This window comes from Eschrichtius robustus, chromosome 7 (genome assembly GCF_028021215.1).
Source record: "Eschrichtius robustus isolate mEscRob2 chromosome 7, mEscRob2.pri, whole genome shotgun sequence".
NCBI classification, from domain to species: domain Eukaryota; kingdom Metazoa; phylum Chordata; class Mammalia; order Artiodactyla; family Eschrichtiidae; genus Eschrichtius; species Eschrichtius robustus.
The window spans coordinates 73,276,658-73,295,560 of record NC_090830.1 but is presented as its reverse complement, the minus strand read 5'-3'; the positions used below and the strand labels follow the sequence as shown (position 1 = coordinate 73,295,560).

Here is an 18,903-nt window from a genome sequence, read left to right as displayed (position 1 = left end):
ATCACAGAAACAGGCAAGTGGCAAGATTTGGCTCTTGGTACTTAATTTGCAGATCCCTGCTCCAGACTGACCATTTTCTCTTGGAGATACTCTGTACTTACACTGGTTAAGGAGGGGTAAGAAATGGACACTTTCCCACACGCAGTTGAGAGGCCTTGTGAGATAAATTGTGGTTTATGGCTAAGCCCTGTGAGAGACACAGAAGCCTCATTTGGGGGAAGAGTGCTAACTAGGCAACTCAGAAAATTCCTCTTACTGTTGAGATCCTGTTTGCCCAATGGTTTTTAACCCTGGCTGCACATTAAATTCACCTGGGGGAGCTTTTAAAAATCCCAGTGCCCAAGCTACACAGGAAACCAATTAAATGAGGATCTTTGGGAGTAGGACCAGGCAGTAATTTTAAAAGCTCCCAGATGATTACAATATGAGAACTGCTGTGCTGGCAAGTATATCAGCCAGTGGTGATCATGGTTCTGCCTCTTGGAGCAAGGCTTGCCCCAGAATGGTGCCCCTTCTTTGTCTTTTTAATGGGGTTTGGTGGTGTCCATCTTGAATAAATTTACAAGGAATTCCCCAGGGGGTGGTGGGTAACCTCCTTCATCAGCTCTGTTTGTAATATGCTCAGTTGGTTCTTCTGGGTCCGAGCAGGGCTATTAGTAGCAGCTCTAGGAAAACTACTGCAGCTGAGAGGTCTTGGAGCTACTTTCTGCAGCTGTCTTTTATCCAGCAACCTACCACTAGATAGCATTATGGATCCACGTATGAATTAGTTTATGGGGGACACTAGGATTTTGAGTACCCATGGCATGCTTTGTCTTGGTGGTCTCAGCTTGAGGTGGAGGAAGTGGAAATGAGGAAGGAGATTCATAATGCACAAGTCTGAAATTACTATGTGGTGTTACATCACATGAAGAAGTTTACACTTACAATTACCTGTACCAGTGCTTCTCAACCTTAGCTGCAAAAGGGCATCACTTGAGGAAGTTATAAACATCCTGATACCCCCTAGGCTACAGCTAAGGCCAATCAAATCAGAATCTCTGGAGTAGGACACCATTAACAGTATTTTTGAAAGCCTCCCAGGTGATTCTATTGACAGTCAGTAGAGTAGGACCTTGCTGCCACCAAAGTTTTGTCCATGGACTGCCACCATCAGGCTCCTGTGGGAACTCCTAAAAATGCAGAACCCTGCCCCAGATCCATTGAATCAAAATCTATGGTGTAATAAGATCCCAGGTGATTTGTATCACTTTAAAGTTTGAGAAGCTGGTGTAGGAGACTGTAAATCTCAACTTTTAAACTGCAACCTTGGGTAGCCAGAGTTGAAAACCACTGCCCTATATCTCTAGCTACGTGCTGAGTGGTGCTTAAGTGGTGAAGTCACCAGGAGTTTCCAAACTGATACTCATATCATTGCTCTGCAACTGAGTCCTTGAAGGGGATTCTCAAGAGTGATTGTCTTGTGTGACCAGTGCATTTCTTCTGAAGAAGATCTGCCTCTCCCATACTTCGACTTAGGTCTAGCCACCCCGACTCCCTTCCCTCTCCAAGCCTGTGGCTAGTCTCATGCCAGGTGATTCTGTTCCACCCAGAAATGGCTTTGGGACACTAGGAAGCATGGCCTGAGAAATGAGATTTTTCAAGGGCTAGTGCTTCTCCTTTAGGGCGTTTGGAACCAGGACACAGTTTGTTATAATCTAGGCATAATTTTTTATCTCTGGGAAAGCTGCTTAACTTGGTTATAGCTGAGTTTGGATATACCGTTGACCCTTGAACAATGTGGGGGTTAGGGGCACAGACTCTCTGCAGAATTAAAAATCTGCACATAACTTACAGTTGGTTCTCTGCATCCATGGTTCCTCAGTATCCACAGTTCCTCAGCTGCAGATTCAACCAGCCTCGGATGGTGTAGTACTGTAGTATTTACTATTTAAACAAATCCATGTATAAGTTGATTGCAGTTCAAACCCATGTTGTTTAAGGGTCAACTGTGTATACATATATATTGTATATATATATATATATATATATATATATATAATATATATATATATATATGCATATATATATTATTATAGTACTGAGTGTTCTGCAAGTTAAGGCTTAACAAATGTGGTTAGTGATTTTCCTTTGAGTGTTTTCTTTTAGGAAACAATTTGCATTCTCAACCCTGACTTGCAAGATACTGCATTTCTTTCTTTCTTTTTTTTTTTAACATCTTAATTGGAGTATAATTGCTTTACAATGGTGTGTTAGTTTCTGCTTTATAACAAAGTGAATCAGTTATACATACACGTATGTCCCCATATCTCTTCCCTCTTGCGTCTCCCTCCCTCCCACCCTCCCTATCCCACCCCTCTAGGTGGTCACAAAGCACCGAGCTGATCTCCCTGTGCTATGTGGCTGCTTCCCACTACTATCTATTTTATGTTTGGTAGTGTATATATGTCCATGCCACTCTCTCACTTTGTCACAGCTTACCCTTCCCCCTCCCCATATCCTCAAGTCCATTCTCTAGTAGGTCTGTGTCTTTATTCCCATCTTCCCCTAGGTTCTTCATGACCATTTTTTTTTCCTTAGATTCCATACATGTGTTAGCATACTATTTGTTTTCTCCTTCTGACTTACTTCACTCTGTATGACAGACTCTAGGTCCATCCACCTCACTACAAATCACTCAATTTTGTTACTTTTTATGGCGAGTAATATTCCATTGTATATATATACCACATCTTCTTTATCCATTCATCTGTCAATGGACACTTAAGTTGCTTCCGTGTCCTGGCTATTGTAAATAGAGCTGCAATGAACATTTTGGTACATGACTCTTTTTGAATTATGGTTTTCTCAGGGTATATGCCCAGTAGTGGGATTGCTGGGTCGTATGGTAGTTCTATTTGTAGTTTTTTAAGGAACCGCCATACTCTTCTCCATAGTGGCTGTATCAATTTACATTCCCACCAACAGTGCAAGAGGGTTCCCTTTTCTCCACACCCTCTCCAGCATTTTTTGTTTCTAGATTTTTTGATGATGGCCATTCTGACCGGTGTGAGATGATATCTCATTGTAGTTTTGATTTGCATTTCTCTAATGATTAATGATGTTGAGCATTCTTTCATGTGTTTGTTGGCAATCTGTATATCTTCTCTGGAGAAATCTCTAGGTCTTCTGCCCATTTTTGGATTGCATTCTTCGTTTTGTGATATTGAGCTGCATGAGCTGCTTATAAATTTTGGAGATTAATCCTTTGTCAGTGGCTTCATTTGCAAATATTTTCTCCCATTCTGAGGGTTGTCTTTTGGTCTTGTTTATGGTTTCCTTTGCTGTGCAAAAGCTTTTCAGTTTCATTAGGTCCCATTTGTTTATTTTTGTTCTTATTTCCATTTCTCTAGGAGGTGGGTCAAAAAGGATCTTGCTGTGATTGATGTCAAAGAGTGTTCTGCCTATGTTTTCCTCTAAGAGTTTGATAGTGTCTGGCCTTAAATTTAGGTCTTTAATCCATTTTGAGTTTATTTTTGTGTATGGTGTTAGGGAATGTTCTAATTTCGTACTTTTCCATGTAGCTGTCCAGTTTTCCCAGCAACACTTATTGAAGAGGCTGCCTTTTCTCCACTGTATATTCTTGCCTCCTTTGTCAAAGATAAGGTGACCATATGTGCATGGGTTTATCTCTGGTCTTTCTATCCTGTTCCATTGATCTATATTTCTGTTTTTGTGCCAGTACCATACTGTCTTGATTACTGTGGCTTTGTAGTATAGTCTGAGGTCAGGGAGCCTGATTCCTCCAGCTTCATTTTTCTTTCTCAAGATTGCTTTGGCTATTCGGGGTCTTTTGTGTTTCCATACAAATTGTGAAATTTTTTGTTCTAGTTCTGTGAAAAATGCCCTTGGTAGTTTGATAGGGATTGCATTGAATCTGTAGATTGCTTTGGGTAGTAGAGTCATTTTCACAATGTTGATTCTTCCAATCCAAGAACATGGTATATCTCTCCATGTATTTGTGTCATCTTTAATTTCTTTCATCAGTGTCTTATACTTTTCTGCATACAGGTCATTTGTCTCCTTAGGTAGATTTATTCCTAGATATTTTATTATTTTTGTTGCAGTGGTAAATGGGAGTGTTTTCTTAATTTCACTTTCAGATTTTTCATCATTAGTGTATAGGAATGCTAGAGATTTCTGTGCATTAATTTTGTATTCTGCAACTTTACCAAATTCGTTGATTAGCTCTAGTAGTTTTCTGGTAGCATCTTTAGGATTCTCTATTTATAGTATCATGTCATCTGCAAACAGTGACAGTTTTACTTCTTCTTTTCCTATTTGGATTCCTTTTATTTCTTTTTCTTCTCTGATTGCTGTGACTAAAACTTCCAAAACTATGTTGAATAATAGTGGTGAGAGTGGGCAACCTTGTCTTGTTCCTGATCTTAGTGGAAATGGTTTCAGTTTTTCACCATTGAGGACAATATTTGCTGTGGGTTTGTCATATATGGCCTTTATTATGTTGAGGAAAGTTCCCTCTATGCCTACCTTCTGGAGGGTTTTATCATAAATGGGTGTTGAATTTTGTTGAAAGCTTTCTCTGCATCTATTGAGATGATCATATGGTTTTTCTCCTTCAATTTGTTAATATGGTGTATCACATTGATTGATTTGTGTATATTGAGGAATCCTTGCATTCCTTGGATAAACCCCCCTTGATCATGGTGTATGATCCTTTTAATGTGCTGTTGGATTCTGTTTGCTAGTATTTTGTTGAGGATTTTTGCATCTATGTTCATCAGTGATATTGTCCTATAGTTTTCTTTCTTTGTGACATCTTTGTCTGGTTTTGGTATCAGGGTGATGGTGGTCTCATAGAATGAGTTTGGGAGTGATCCTCCCTCCCTGCTATATTTTGGAAGAGTTTGAGAAGGATAGGTGTTAGCTCTTCTCGAAATGTTTGATAGAATTCGCCTGTGAAGCCATCTGGTCCTGGGCTTTTGTTTGTTGGAAGATTTTTAATCACAGTTTCAATTTCAGTGCTTGTGGTTGGTGTGTTTATATTTTCTGTTTTTTCCTGGTTCAGTCTTGGAAGGTTGTGCTTTTCTAAGAATTTGTCCATTTCTTCCAAGTTGTCCATTTTATTGGCATATAGTTGCTTGTAGTAATCTCTCATGATCCTTTGTATTTCTTCAAGGTCAGTCGTTACTTCTCCTTTTTCATTTCTAATTCTACTGATTTGAGTCTTCTCCCTTTTTTTCTTGATGAGTCCAGCTAATGGTTTATCAATTTTTTTTATCTTCTCAAAGAACCAGCTTTTAGTTCTATTGATCTTTGCTATTGTTGTCTTCATTTCTTTTTCATTTATTTCTGATCTGATCTTTATGATTTCTTTCCATCTGTTAACTTCGGGGTTTTTTGTTCTTCTTTCTCCAATTGCTGTAGGTGTAAGGTTAGGTTGTTTTTTTGAGATGTTCTGGTGTCTTGAGGTAGGATTGTATTGCTATAAACTTCCCTCTTAGAACTGCTTTTGCTGCGTCCCATAGGTTTTGGGTTGTCATGTTTTCATTGTCATTTGCTTCTAGGTACTTTTTGATTTCCGCTTTGATTTCTTCAGTGATCTCTTGGTTATTTAGTAGTGTATTGTTTAGCCTCCATGTGTTTGTATTTTTTACAGATTTTTTCCTGTAATTGATATCTGGTCTCATAACATTGTAGTCGGAAAAGATACTTGATACGATTTCAATTTTCTTAAATTTACCAAGGCTTGATTTGTGACCCAAGATATGATCTACCCTGGAGAATGTTCCATGAGCACTTGAGAAGAAAGTGTATTCTGTTGTTTTTGGATGGATTATCCTATAAATATCAATTAAGTCCATCTTGTTTAATGTATCATTTAAAGCTTGTGTTTCCTTATTTATTTTCATTTTGGATGATCTGTCCATTGGTGAAAGTGAGGTGTTAAAGTCCCCTACTATGATTTTGTTGCTGTTGATTTCCCCTTCTATGGCTGTTAGCATTTGCCTTGTGTATTGAGGTGCTCCTATGTTTGGTGCATAAATATTTACAATTGTTATATCTTCTTCTTGGATTGACCCCTTGATCATTATGTAGTGTCTTTGTCTCTTGTAATAGTCTTTATTTTAAAGTCTATTTTGTCTGATATGAGAATTGCTACTCCAGCTTTCTTTTGATTTCCATTTGCATGGAATATCTTTTTCCATCCCCTCACTTTCAGTCTGTATGTGTCCCTAAGTCTGAAGTGGGTCTCTTGTAGACAGCATATATATGGGTCTTGTTTTTGTATCCATTCAGCCAGTCTATGTCTTTTGGTTGGAGCATTTAATCCATTTACATTTAAGGTAATTATTGATATGTATGTTCCTATTACCATTTTCTTAATTGTTTTGGGTTTGTTATTGTAGGTCTTTTCCTTCTCTTGTGTTTCCTGCCTAGAGAAGTTCCTTTAGCATTTGTTGTAAAGCTGGTTTGGGGGTGCTGAATTCTCTTAGCTTTTGCTTGTCTGTAAAGGTTTTAATTTCTCCATCAAATCTGAATGAGATCCTTGCTGGGTAGAGTAATCTTGGTTGTAGGTTTTTCTCCTTCATCACTCTAAATATGTCCTGCCACTCCCTTCTGTCTTGCAGAGTTTCTGCTGAAAGATCAGCTGTTAACCATATGGGGATTCCCTTGTATGTAATTTGTTGCTTTTCCTTTGCTGCTTTTAGTATTTTTTCTTTGTATGTCATTTTTAATAGTTTGATTAGTATGTGTCTTAGCGTGTTTCTCCTTGGATTTATCCTGTATGGGACTCTCTGTGCTTCCTAGACTTGATTGACTGTTTCCTTTCCCATATTAGGGAAGTTTTCAACTATAATCTCTTCAAATATTTTCCCAGTCCCCTTTTTTTTCCTGTTCTTCTTCTGGGACCCCTATAATTCGAATGTTGGTGCGTTTAATGTTGTTCCAGAGGTCTCTGAGACTGTCCTCAATTCTTTTCTTTCTTTTCTCTTTATTCTTCTCTGTGGTAGTTATTTCCATTATTGTATCTTCCAGGTCACTTATCTGTTCTGCCTCAGTTATTCTGCTATTGATTCCTTCTACAGAATTTTTAGTTTCATTTATTGTGTTGTTCATCATTGTTTGTTTGCTCTTTAGTTCTTTTTGGTCCTTGTTAAACGTTTCTTGTATTTTCTCCATTTGATTTCCTAGATTTTGTATCCTGTTTACTATCGTTACTCTGAATTCTTTTTTAAGTAGACTGCGTATTTCCTCTTCAATTGTTTGGTCTGGTGGGTTTTTACCTTGCTCCTTCATCTACTGTGTATTTCTATGTCTTCTCATTTTGTTTAACTTACTGTGTTTGGGGTCTCCTTTTTGCAGGCTGCATGTTTGTAGTTCCCGTTGTTTTTGGTGTCTGCCCCCAGTGGGTAAGGTTTGTTCAGTGAGTTGTGTATGCTTCCTGGTGGAGGGGAGTGGTTCTTGTGTTCTGGTGGATGAAGCTGGATCTTGTCTTTCTGGTGGGCAGCACCACGTCCAGTGTCGTGTTTTGGGGTGTCTGTGACCTTATTATGATTTTAGGCAGCCTCTCTGCTAATGGGTGGGGTTGTGTTCCTTTGTTGCTAGTTGTTTCGCATAGGGTGTCCAGCACTGTAGCTTGCTGGTCGTTTAGTGGAGCTGGGTCTTAGCGTTGAGATGGAGATCTCTGGGAGAGCTTTCGCTGTTTGATGTTATGTGGGGCCGAGAGGTCTCTGCTCGACCAATGTCCTTAACTTGGCTCTCCCACCTCAGAGGCTCAGGCCTGACACCAGGCTGGAGCACTAAGACCCTGTCAACCACATGGCTCAGAAGAAAAGGGAAGAAAAAAAGAAAGAAAGAAAAAAATAATAATATAAAGCAAAGTTATTAAAATAAAAAAAATTATTAAAAATAAAAAAATTAAAGTCATAAAAAAAAGAAAGAACGAAAGAAGAGAGCAACCAAACCGATGAACAAATCCACCAATGATAACAAGTGCTAAAAAGTATACAAAAAAAACCCCCAAAAAACAAAAAACGGACAGAACCCAGGACAAATGGTAAAAGCAAAGCTATACAGACAAAATCAGAGAAAGAAGCATACACATAGACACTCACAAAAAGAGAAAAAGGGAAAAAAAATTTATATTAAAAAAAAAGGAAGAGGGCAACCAAATCAATAAACAAATCTACCAATGATAATAAGCTCTAAATACTAAACTAAGATAAACATAAAACCAAGAACAAATTAGATGCAGAAAGCAAACCCCAAGTCTACAGTTGCTCCCAGAGTCCACCACCTCAATTTTGGGATGATTCCTTGTCTATTCAGGTATTCCACAGATGCAAGCTACATCAAATTGATTGTGGAGATTTAATCCGCTGCTTCTGAGGCTGGTGGGAGAAATTTCCCTTTCTCTTCTTTGTTCGCACAGCTCCTGTGGTTCAGCTTTGGATTTAGCCCTGCCTCTGCATGTAGGGTGCCTGAGGGCATCTGTTCCCTGCCTTTTGGGAAGTCTGAGGTCTTCTGCCAGTGTTCAGTAGGTGTTCTGTAGGAGTTGTTCCACATGTGGATGTATTTGTGGGGAGGAAGGTGATCTCCACGTCTTATTCCTCCGCCATCTTGAAGGTCCCTCAGCAACAAAGCTTTTAAAGAGACAATGTAAAGAACCTGGAGAGGAGGATGAGAGAGAGGGAGTAGCCCAGATGACCTCTGGGTTTCTGCCTTAGGCTAGAGGTGTCAGTGCCTGAGGTAAGAAACAGATGGAAGAAAGGCAGGTTTGTGGAAGAAGGTTTCCACTTTGGGTATACTGTGTGAAGTGTCTATTGCCTATTCAATTGAATATTAACTCTTTCCTTGACTTTCAAGACTTTTTGTATTTAAGCTACCACCTACTTCCTACCCTTATTTGTGACTCAATTTCCTATTTTTACCCCGTAGTCTGCCAAACTTGGCTATCTGCTACTCTCAGACAAAAATAGTTTCCATCTCTTCCCCTTTGTACATGGTCCCCTTCACCTGGCTCGCCTTCCCCTCTATCTCTCATGCCAGAAAACCATCTGTCTTTAAAGGCTCTTTTTGGAAGCACTACTTAATCATTGTGAATGTTTATCATCTCTTCAGCACTTTCTCTTTACTTACAAGTTTAAGCAGTTATTCTGCCTTTTATATTGTAGCTAGTTGTGTACCCTTCATATCACCATACTGAAGCTTCCTTATCTTTATTTTCTAAATGGCTAGGGTATTGTTTTGAACATAATATGTGCTCAATAAATGTTTATTGGCTTAAAAGGAAATAAAAGAAGATTGTATTTGGTTTTGGGGGAGTGCTGAATGTTAATCGAAGGATAAGTATTTTCTGGGTTCTCAACACCTCAGTCTTTCCCAGTACTTTTGTTAACACAGTGAAAGTTGCTTTTGTAGGAAATAAGGAACAGTTGAAATTATCAATGACTTGAAGAAGGGTCTTTTGGACAACTTAATTTTCAGTATGTTTGGAGCAACTAGGGAAGCACACTTGAATTAGGAAAGATTAGAAAACCCTTTTATTTTTTGGTACTCTAAATTTCAATATATAAATATTACATACCATTAAAATACACCTGGTTTTATGGAATTATACATGTGCAGAATGAATAAAGTAGGGAATTTCTTCTTTTTATATTACTCAGAGTCTCTAATTTAAGACTACTTCAGTGGGGAGCTCATTCTGTATCTATGATGAAGCCTAATACAGATTTATAGACTGAAGAAAAGTGAATAAACCCAAGTTCTTTAAGAGTTGCATACCTGGGCTTCCCTGGTGGTGCAGTGGTTGAGAGTCTGCCTGCCAATGCAGGGGACATGGGTTCGAGCCCTGGCCTGGGAGGATACCACGTGCCGCGGAGCGGCTGGGCCCGTAAGCCACAATTACTGAGCCTGCGCGTCTGGAGCCTGTGCTCCGCAACAGGAGAGGCCGCGATAGTGAGAGGCCCGCGCACCGCGATGAAGAGTGGCCCCCGCTTGCCGCAACTGGAGAAAGCCCTGGCGCAGAAACGAAGACCCAACACAGCCATAAATAAATAAATAAAACAAATACTTAAAAAAAAAAAAAGTAAAGTCCATTAATTAAAAAAAAAAAAAAAAGAGATGCACACCTGAAGTCAAAGATTATCCATATTAGAGGGACCCCCTAAGGTCTGATAAAGAGGGAAAGGGATCAGTTGTGCACAGTGATAAAAGAAAGGCTAGCAAGATGTGGGCTTGGAGCCTACATTAGAATAATCTTTGCTGTAAATTCCAACTAAAGTTTTTGTGTTCCTTGTAAAAATATAACTGATTTTGTATTGAAAAAAGAAATATGAATTACTTTACAAAATAACTTTAGGGCTAATGTTACTGTTTGCTGGTATTCCTTGAAGAGATGGGAGACTTTTTCAAATAACATATGCACCCTCCAACCCTTGGTGAGAATCATCTACTTTCAGGAGTCACAGTCACCTATGGGAGTCGGTTAGATCCCCATAGGTGATTTGGGGTAAAAAAAAGTTTTAGCTTTCTTTTTTTTCCCTACAGGCTTACCAAGCCATATTTACTTTCTGAAATAAAATGAATCATTGAAAGCATCATGACTTTAGTTTAATCAATATTAAATAACTATCGTATGTTGGGGTATTTAAAAAGAAAGGTTAAACTTGAACAAGTTGCAATTGCATTTTTTTTTGATGGAAGCACAATGTTCTTATACAATGTTCTTTTCACATTTCTTACTTCTCTGGCATTTATTATAAGGAACGAAGCATTTCTGGAATGCTCATTTTAATTTCAAAGCTCAGGCTATTCTATGGAAAACATTTGGCGCTTGGAGGATCTAAACAATAAGAGAGGAATGTTCAGTGGGAGGCGTCATGAATTGTGGCACTTAAATTCTGAAGGAACATTTTAGACAATGATACTTATTGTTCGTTTTAGACAAAGGTTTTAAACAAGGTGCTATAATTTATCTTAATCTGGGCAAGTATCTTTTAACTCTTGATATATAAATTAGATTGATAATAGTGAGATATTTGTCTTTTGGAATATGTGAAAACCCATGTAATAAATCAGACTTATTATCATCTTTACATAATGCATGATAAAGACACATGGCCCTACTTGACTGCTTGTAAAGCACATAGAATGTGCTTTGTTAATTGACTTCATCACATTTAGCACAGGGGACCCTAAGAGCAAGATATGGGTAGACCCAGAGAGAACATCTTTGACAAGGAATCCATGGGGAATGGACTAGAAAACACACATTAAATGGCATCCAATATTTGTGTCATGTTATGCATCTTAAAAAACACTTTATATTATTTAAACTTCATATACTCTTATAGGATAATATGGTTATTCTCATTTTCCAAGAAAGGAAATAAAGGCTTGCTACAAGGAACTCCAGTCTGGGTTGTGAATATGGGAATAAAGCAAATTAGAATAAAGAAGAGGGTCTTTTGGACAGGGGAAGGCAATAGCAGAGCAGACAAAAACAATTTTCATCCACATATTTTCCCCATAGCTTGTAAGTTCTTTCTCAGTTCCTGGCTAAGAACTGGGTCCAGATAACCAAATAAACAAATACTTAATGCTCCATTAATAATAAACAAGCAAAATCTCCAGGGACTGCATAGCAGGAAGGATTATGTATAGTCTGTTGTCAAAGATGTGGTGCATATTTGTTAAAAGCCTCGGCTATTTGATGACATGCACCAGCCTAGCTTTCAATAAGAGTTTCAGGTCTTCTATTTTAAATACTGGATAAAATTTTTTTTTCTTTCTTCCTCTGCAATGGGGATCTTCCAGATTTGCTTATGAAAATGTTAACCAAATTTTTTTTATTGGAATTCAAGGTTTAATTAAGAAATGGATATTTTTCACAATGTAATTTTGTATAAGGTTTTGTTTCCAAATATAAGTGCTTAATTTCTATCTCCAAACAATGCTCTTATCATGAGTTTATTCTTTTTTTAAAAAAAATAAAATTTTATTTATTTCTTTATTTTTGGCTGTGTTGGGTCTTCATTGCTGTGAGTGGTTCTTCTGTAGTCGTGGCAAGCGGGGGCTACTCTTCCTTGCGGTGCACGGGCTTCTCATTGCGGTGGCTTCTCTTGTTGCGGAGCACGGGCTTCGCGCGTGCGGGCTTCGGTAGTTGTGGCACGCAGAGTCAGTAGTTTTGGCCCGTGGACTCTAGAGCGCAGGCTCAGTAGTTGTGGCACATGGGCTTAGGTGCTCCGTGGCACGTGGGATCTTCCCAGACCAGGGCTTGAACCCATGTCCCCTGCATTGGCAGGCAGATTCTTAACAACTGTACCACCAGGGAAGTCCCATGAGTTTATTCTTATTTTAAACAAATTTACAAAAGTAATACATGCTCATTATTAACATATTCAGGCAATTCAAAATATAGACATTAAAACGTCCCTCTGTTCAACTACCCCATTCATTAAGCCATTAATATAAGAAATATTTATTGAACAACTACTTTGTGATTGTTCTGAGTGAGGGAGAACAAACCACATTTCCTGTTTTCGTGGAGTTTACATTTTAGTATTAGAAGGATGCAATAAACATATATGAACAAATAAAAAATGTCAGGCTCTATAAATGTTCTGAAGAATTATAACGTGTAGTGAGGGGACAGAGTGGGAGAGGGTGGGGATTGGGGTGGTCAGGGAAGGCCTCTTGATAGGGCACTTAGAGGAGGACCTGATTGCTTGAGAGGCCAACTGAGTTGGGGGGAGTGTGGGAGACAGGTAAAAGAGTTTACAGAGGGCCAGAATGTAGATCATAGTAAGGATTTGGGTTTTGTCCTTCTGAAGTAACCACTGTTCTACATGTTTCAGAGTGGTTCTGCACCCCCTGCCCCAACATTAGTAATCTCTATTCTTAACCTACATATATTAATACTTATTGACTTAATTATAATTATTTTTGCCTCCCTCTTAATATAGATTGCTGGCTACAAAGTGATATAAATAATCATTTGCTATATATATATCAAATAATATATATGTGTATATTGAGTATTGTGTATTCTGCATTGGTCCAATAGTAAAACTTGATGAGATTCAATCTCTATCCCTCCTTCCTCCCTCCCCTCCTCACTCCCCCCCTCCCTCCCTTCCTTCCTGTCTTTAATTAGGAACTCTGTGGTAGCTGGTAATACTGCTCTTGGTGCCTTGACCTGACTTTTGGGAATGTACCAGTAGTGTTGCGAGTGAATCATGTTATTAAGAAATACTTCCTTTTGTTCTGGGCTATGATATCCCAGGGCTGGGTTCCTCTCACAATTTGTCTAATGAGTGACTTGTATTTTTCCAATTTTAGGTTACTACACTTGTAAATTGTCCCCAGAATCCTTCCAACAGGAAAAAAGGACGATCAAAAAGAGCCAGAGTCCTTCTAGCTTCTGTGGAGGAAGCAACTTGGAATTTATTAGACAAGGGAGAGAAGATTGCTCAAGAAGCCACAGTTTTAAAGGAGGAGCTTACTGGGGCCCTTGAGGAAGTTCGCAAAGAAAGTGAGTACTCTGGTCCTGCTCAGGAGCAAACTGCTCCTGATGTTAGTTACCGAATTAGATTTGAGTGTTGTGTTTTAGTTGACTTGAGTTTAGTTAGTCTTTTGTAGAGCTCTGAGGAGCTAGCTGTTGGAGGCAGAGTGGCTCATTAGGCAGCTCCAAGACTCAGACCCCCCTCCTGGTTCTTCCTTTAGTTGTTCAGGTCCCCTCATGCCATAGTTTATCCATAATAAACAAAGAGAAATGTACAATTTTTGTCATAAAATGAGAAGTGACTAATGAAGCTGAAGAGATATTTTTTTCCCATACATAAACAAATCATAAAGTTCCTTGTAAACAGTTGGAGATGGAAGTTTCAGACCTGGCCACCTCAGAGGTACATTTTTTATTTTTCATTATTCTGGAGGTTTAGATTTCCTAAACATAAAAATTGTTTTGCATAAACTATGTATAACTCATGTTGCTGCTATGTTAGCATTAAATAATGAGGGGAAACGCAGTGGGGAGGGATAAATCAGGAGCTTGGGATGAACATACACACACTACTATGTATAAGATAGATAACCAACAAAGACCTGCTGTATAGCATAGGGAACTCTACTCAATATTCTGTGATAACCTATATAAGAAAGGAATCTAAAAAAGAATGAATATATGCATATGTATAACTGAATCACTTTGCTGTTCACCTGAAACTAACACAACATTGTAAATCAACTACACTCCAAAAAAAAAAAAAAACCACACACACAAAAATATTACATAATAAAAGTGTATATTTTACCTTTTGATATCTTGAACAGTTTTATTATAATGAATGTCTCATTTGCAGGCTATTTTATAAAGAACTGCACAATATTCTTTAGTTAATGGAATGATTTTATACATCAGCTTGCTGCTAGGAACTATTTTGAGAGGATAAGGAAGCAAATTTTCCTGTTCAGCTTTGTAAAAGAGACTAGGGGTGTTCAAATATTTTCCTCTCCCCATCCCAAACATAACTTTAAGAAAATCAGGAAATTTTTGCTAATTAAATAATTAAAATGAATATACTAGCCACAGTAAAGTTTAAGTCAAATACAGGGGAGTTTTTTGCTATAGTTATATATGATTTATATATTAAAGGGATTCTTTGGACAATATATAGAAAACATAATGCCTAAGATAATTTGAAATAAATTCATCTTTCCTCCTTGCTCCCTACCACCTCAGACCTACTCTTTCTCCTATCTTCTCTGCTCTGGTACCATCATCCACTTAGTTACCAAGTCAGTTAGACTCTTCATTTTTATTCTACCCTCTCTTCCAATTAGCCGCCAAGTTCAACAAATCCTATCTCCTTTTGTTTCTCAGATCTGTTCTCTCGTCTCCATTCCTAATGTTGCCTTCTGAATTCTGGATTACTGCCTTAGCCTTGTCCTATACCAAAGCCAAACATGTTTTTCAAAAATGAAAATATACTCATTTTACTTCCCTGGTTAAAATCATTTTAGTAACCTTTGAAGGATTAGGGGACTGTCTTTCTGGATAAAGTTCAAACTTTTAAACCTAGCTACCACGACATTCCATGATTTGGCTTCTACTATTCTCTCCCTTCTCATTTCCTGATTCTGTTCCCCTCTCAAACTTCCTTCCAAGTAAGGACTCATAGCATCTTGAATGGTACGTGTTGCTTTATGCTTCTGTGCCTGTTACCAGCAATTCCCTTCACCTGGATTGCCCTTTTCACTCAGCCAATTCTTATGTAGCAAAACTCAGCCCAGGTCATCTTTCACAGGAAGTGTTTACTGACACCTTGATGCTGATATAGATGCTCTTCTTCTATGTCCTGACAGACTAGGCATCTCTCTTTCATAGCACTTGCCACCCCATACACCAGACATTGATTATTTGTTCAATAAATCTAGACTCAATTTCTTGCATTTTTTTTGACCACACCACGTGGCATGTGGGATCTTTGTTCCCCGAATAGGGATTGAACCCATGCCCCATGCAGTGGAAGCGCAGTCTTAACCACTGGATGGCCATGGAAGTCCCTAGACTCAATTTCTTCAAGGTGGCAAGCACCAAGTCTATTTGATTAGCAATGCCTGACATATAACAGACACCTGGTAAATGTCTATTAAATAAAAAAAGAATCTAAGCATCATTTTATCATTTTATATTATAAAAATTTATAATGGTTTTATCTTTGCTTTTATGAAAAATTATCTCTCATGGTTCCTTTTCTAAGTCTTTGGAAGGAATATGAACCCTATCTGGTACTGTTTCTCTCGGAAAATGTGATCTATTTGACAACATAGTTGCCACAAGTCACGTGGCAATAAATTTGTAAGCCATTGGTCTTTCTTAGAAGGGAACAATAATTGTAATAATTGTCAAGAAATGGTATTTGCTTTTTTTAAAAAAAGTAATCAACACTTTTAGCTCAATAAAAGTAAATTATTTTAAGGAAAAGTTCTCAAAGAGAAGTCTTTGGATTCTAGGATTATGCAGTGTGTCCTTCACTATGTTCTGTTATAATGTGTGAAATACATATATATGGCATATGCTGTATACACAACAAATACATTTGGTTAAAGATCACCAAGTGCTTTATACTCTGAATCTTTTTGACAAACTGCCAAATTGAACTACTGCCACTAGAGTGTAGGAAGAAAGCAGTGAAATGGCAAGTGGTTCTGGAATTTGGGGAATGGCCAATGCTTATCCTATGGATAGCAGAGATGGTGACAGTAAGAGCACTGTTCTCTAAGACTTGGAAGGAATTTTAGCTCAGTGGTGGAGTTGAAGTATCAGGAGAATGAGTTCTGATCCAAGCAATTCTCTATGATACTAGAAACATATTTTAAAGTTTTCCTGCTTTCATTCTTTTTTTTCTTTTCTTTGTTTTTTAAGGGCTTTGTCTGGTGGTATAATGTGAAGGACTAGTAAAGAGCAAATGATAAGTTTAATGCATTTGAAAAAGTGAAAAATATTGGAAGTAGAGGATATTTTTATCTATATATATATTGACTTATTTTCAAGAAGAAGAATTTTGAGAGTAATTTAGAGATTTTTTTCTAATAAAAACATAGTGTAATTTATATAGCCTTATTATAGGATTCTCTTTTATTCTGTTTTACTGCCTTTAGTGCCCTTAGAGAGTCAAAGTGATAAATAAAATGGGCCTTTGGCTACCTAAAGAATATGCTTGTAGAAGATAGGTATGGATAGTATTGGGGGGGAATGGTGAAAGGAAAGGTGAAACTGTCAAGATCCAGAAAACGTGGTCCACGTAGTGATTATATATGGTCACTCATGGTCTTATACAATGGTTAAGTATTAAATCTGGTTTTTATTTAAATAGTTTCAGCATATTCACATTACAGTGACCTAGGAATTAGCTAAGAATTGTTTATAATGTCTAGATTATATATTTTGCCTATAGCATATTTACTACCTTTGTGTAGCCTCTGCTCCCCTACAGCAGACATTGCTTCTAAGTCACACAATTGCTTATACAATATGTATGGCTTTTTAGTGGTTTGTTGAGAATGACATATATACAAAAAGTGCATATATTATCATGAACAACTCAATACATTTTCATTGTGAATACACTAATGTAACCTCCACCTAGATCAAGAAATAGAACATTACTAGAACCCTAGAAGCACCCTCTGTGCCACTTACTACTCCCTCACCTCACAAGTACCATTATCCTGGTTATTACATAAGTTAGTTTTTTTTCCCTCTTTTTGAACTTTGTGTAAGTGGGATCATACAGTATGCAGTCTCTTGAGCCTGGCTTCTTTTGCTCAATGTGTCTTACCATATAGTAGTTCATTTGTTTTCATTGATGAATAGGTCATAATTATTTATCCACTCTACTGTTGATGGATATTTGAGTTGTTTCCAGTTTTTGGCTTTACTGTACATCGCTATTATGTATGCATTACTTTTGGTGCATGAATGTAGACATTGCTATTGGGTTTATACCTAGGAAAGAAATTGCTGGGTCATAAGGTATACACTCAGCTTTAATAGACGGTACCAAGCAATTTTCCAGAGTGGATTTTCCAATTGACACTCTCATCAGTAAGGTATAAGAATTCCAGTGGTTCTATATTCTTGCTCACTTGGTGTTAACAAGTGTCAGTGTTTTAATTAAACTGTATGTGGTGGTATCCCATTGTAGTTTTTTTTTTCTTTATTTTATTTTTTAATTGAAGTATAGTTGATTTGCAGTGTTGTGTTAGTTTCTGGTGTACAGCAAAGTGATTCAGTTATACATATATATTCTTTTCATATTCTTTTCCATTATGGTTTATTACAGGATACTGAATATAGTTCCCTGTGCTATATAGTAGGACCTTGTTGTTTATCTATTTTAGATATAGTAGTTTGTATCTGCTAATCCCAAACTCCTAATTTATCCCTCCCCCACCCTCTTTCCCCTTTGGTAACCATAAGTTTGTTTTCTATATCTGTGAGTCTGTTTCTGTTTTGTAAATAAGTTCATTTGTATCATATTTTAGATTCCCTATATAAGTGATATCATATGGTATTTGTCTTTCTCTTTCTGACATTTCACTTAGTATGATAATCTCTAGGTCCATCTATATTGCTGCAAATGGCATTATTTCATTCTTTTTTTATGGCTGAGCAGTATTCCATTGTATATATATATACTACCTCTTCTTTATTCATTCACCTGTTGATGGACAGTTAGGTTGTTTTCATGTCTTGCCTATTGTAAATAGTGCTGCTATGAACATTGGGGTGCATGTATCTTTTCTTAAAAAACATTTATTTATTTATTTATTTGGCTGCGCCAGGTCTTCATTGCGGCATGTGGGATCTTTTAGTTGTGGCATGCAGGATCTAGTTCCCTGACCAGGGATCGAACCCAAGCCCCCTACATTGGGAGAGCTGAGTCTTAGCCACTGGACCACCAGAGAAGTACCAGGGGTGCATGTATCTTTTTGAATTAGAGTTTTTTCTGGATGTATGCCCAGGAGTGAGATTGCTGGATCACCTGGCAACTCTATTTTTAGTTTTTTTAAGAAATCTCTGTACTGTTTTCCAGAGTGGCTGCACCAACTTACCTTCCCACCAACAGTGTAGGAGGGTTCCCTTTTCTCCACACCCTCTCCAGCATTTGTTATTTATTTATTTTTTAAAAATAAATTTATTTATTTATTTTTATTTTTGGCTGCGTTGGGTCTTCATTGCTGCACACGGGCTTTCTCTAGTTGCGGCGAGTGGGGCTACTCTTCGTTGTGGTGCGCCGGCTTCTCATTGCGGTGGCTTCTCTTGTTGTGGAGCATGGGCTCTAGGTGCATGGGCTTCAGTAGTTGTAGCACACAGCCTCAGTAGTT

The 18,903-nt window shown here is 37.8% G+C and overlaps 1 protein-coding gene across 1 annotated transcript in view; it reads left to right on the top strand.

Annotated features, from left to right (window-relative positions):
• CTNNA3 (catenin alpha 3) overlaps positions 1–18,903 on the top strand; it is a 1,637,417-nt gene that overhangs the window by 12,255 nt on the left and 1,606,259 nt on the right. The window contains exon 2 of the mRNA XM_068548855.1: positions 13,351–13,543. Coding sequence (XP_068404956.1) covers positions 13,351–13,543 — 193 coding nt within the window. The remainder of the gene's footprint in view (positions 1–13,350; positions 13,544–18,903) is intronic.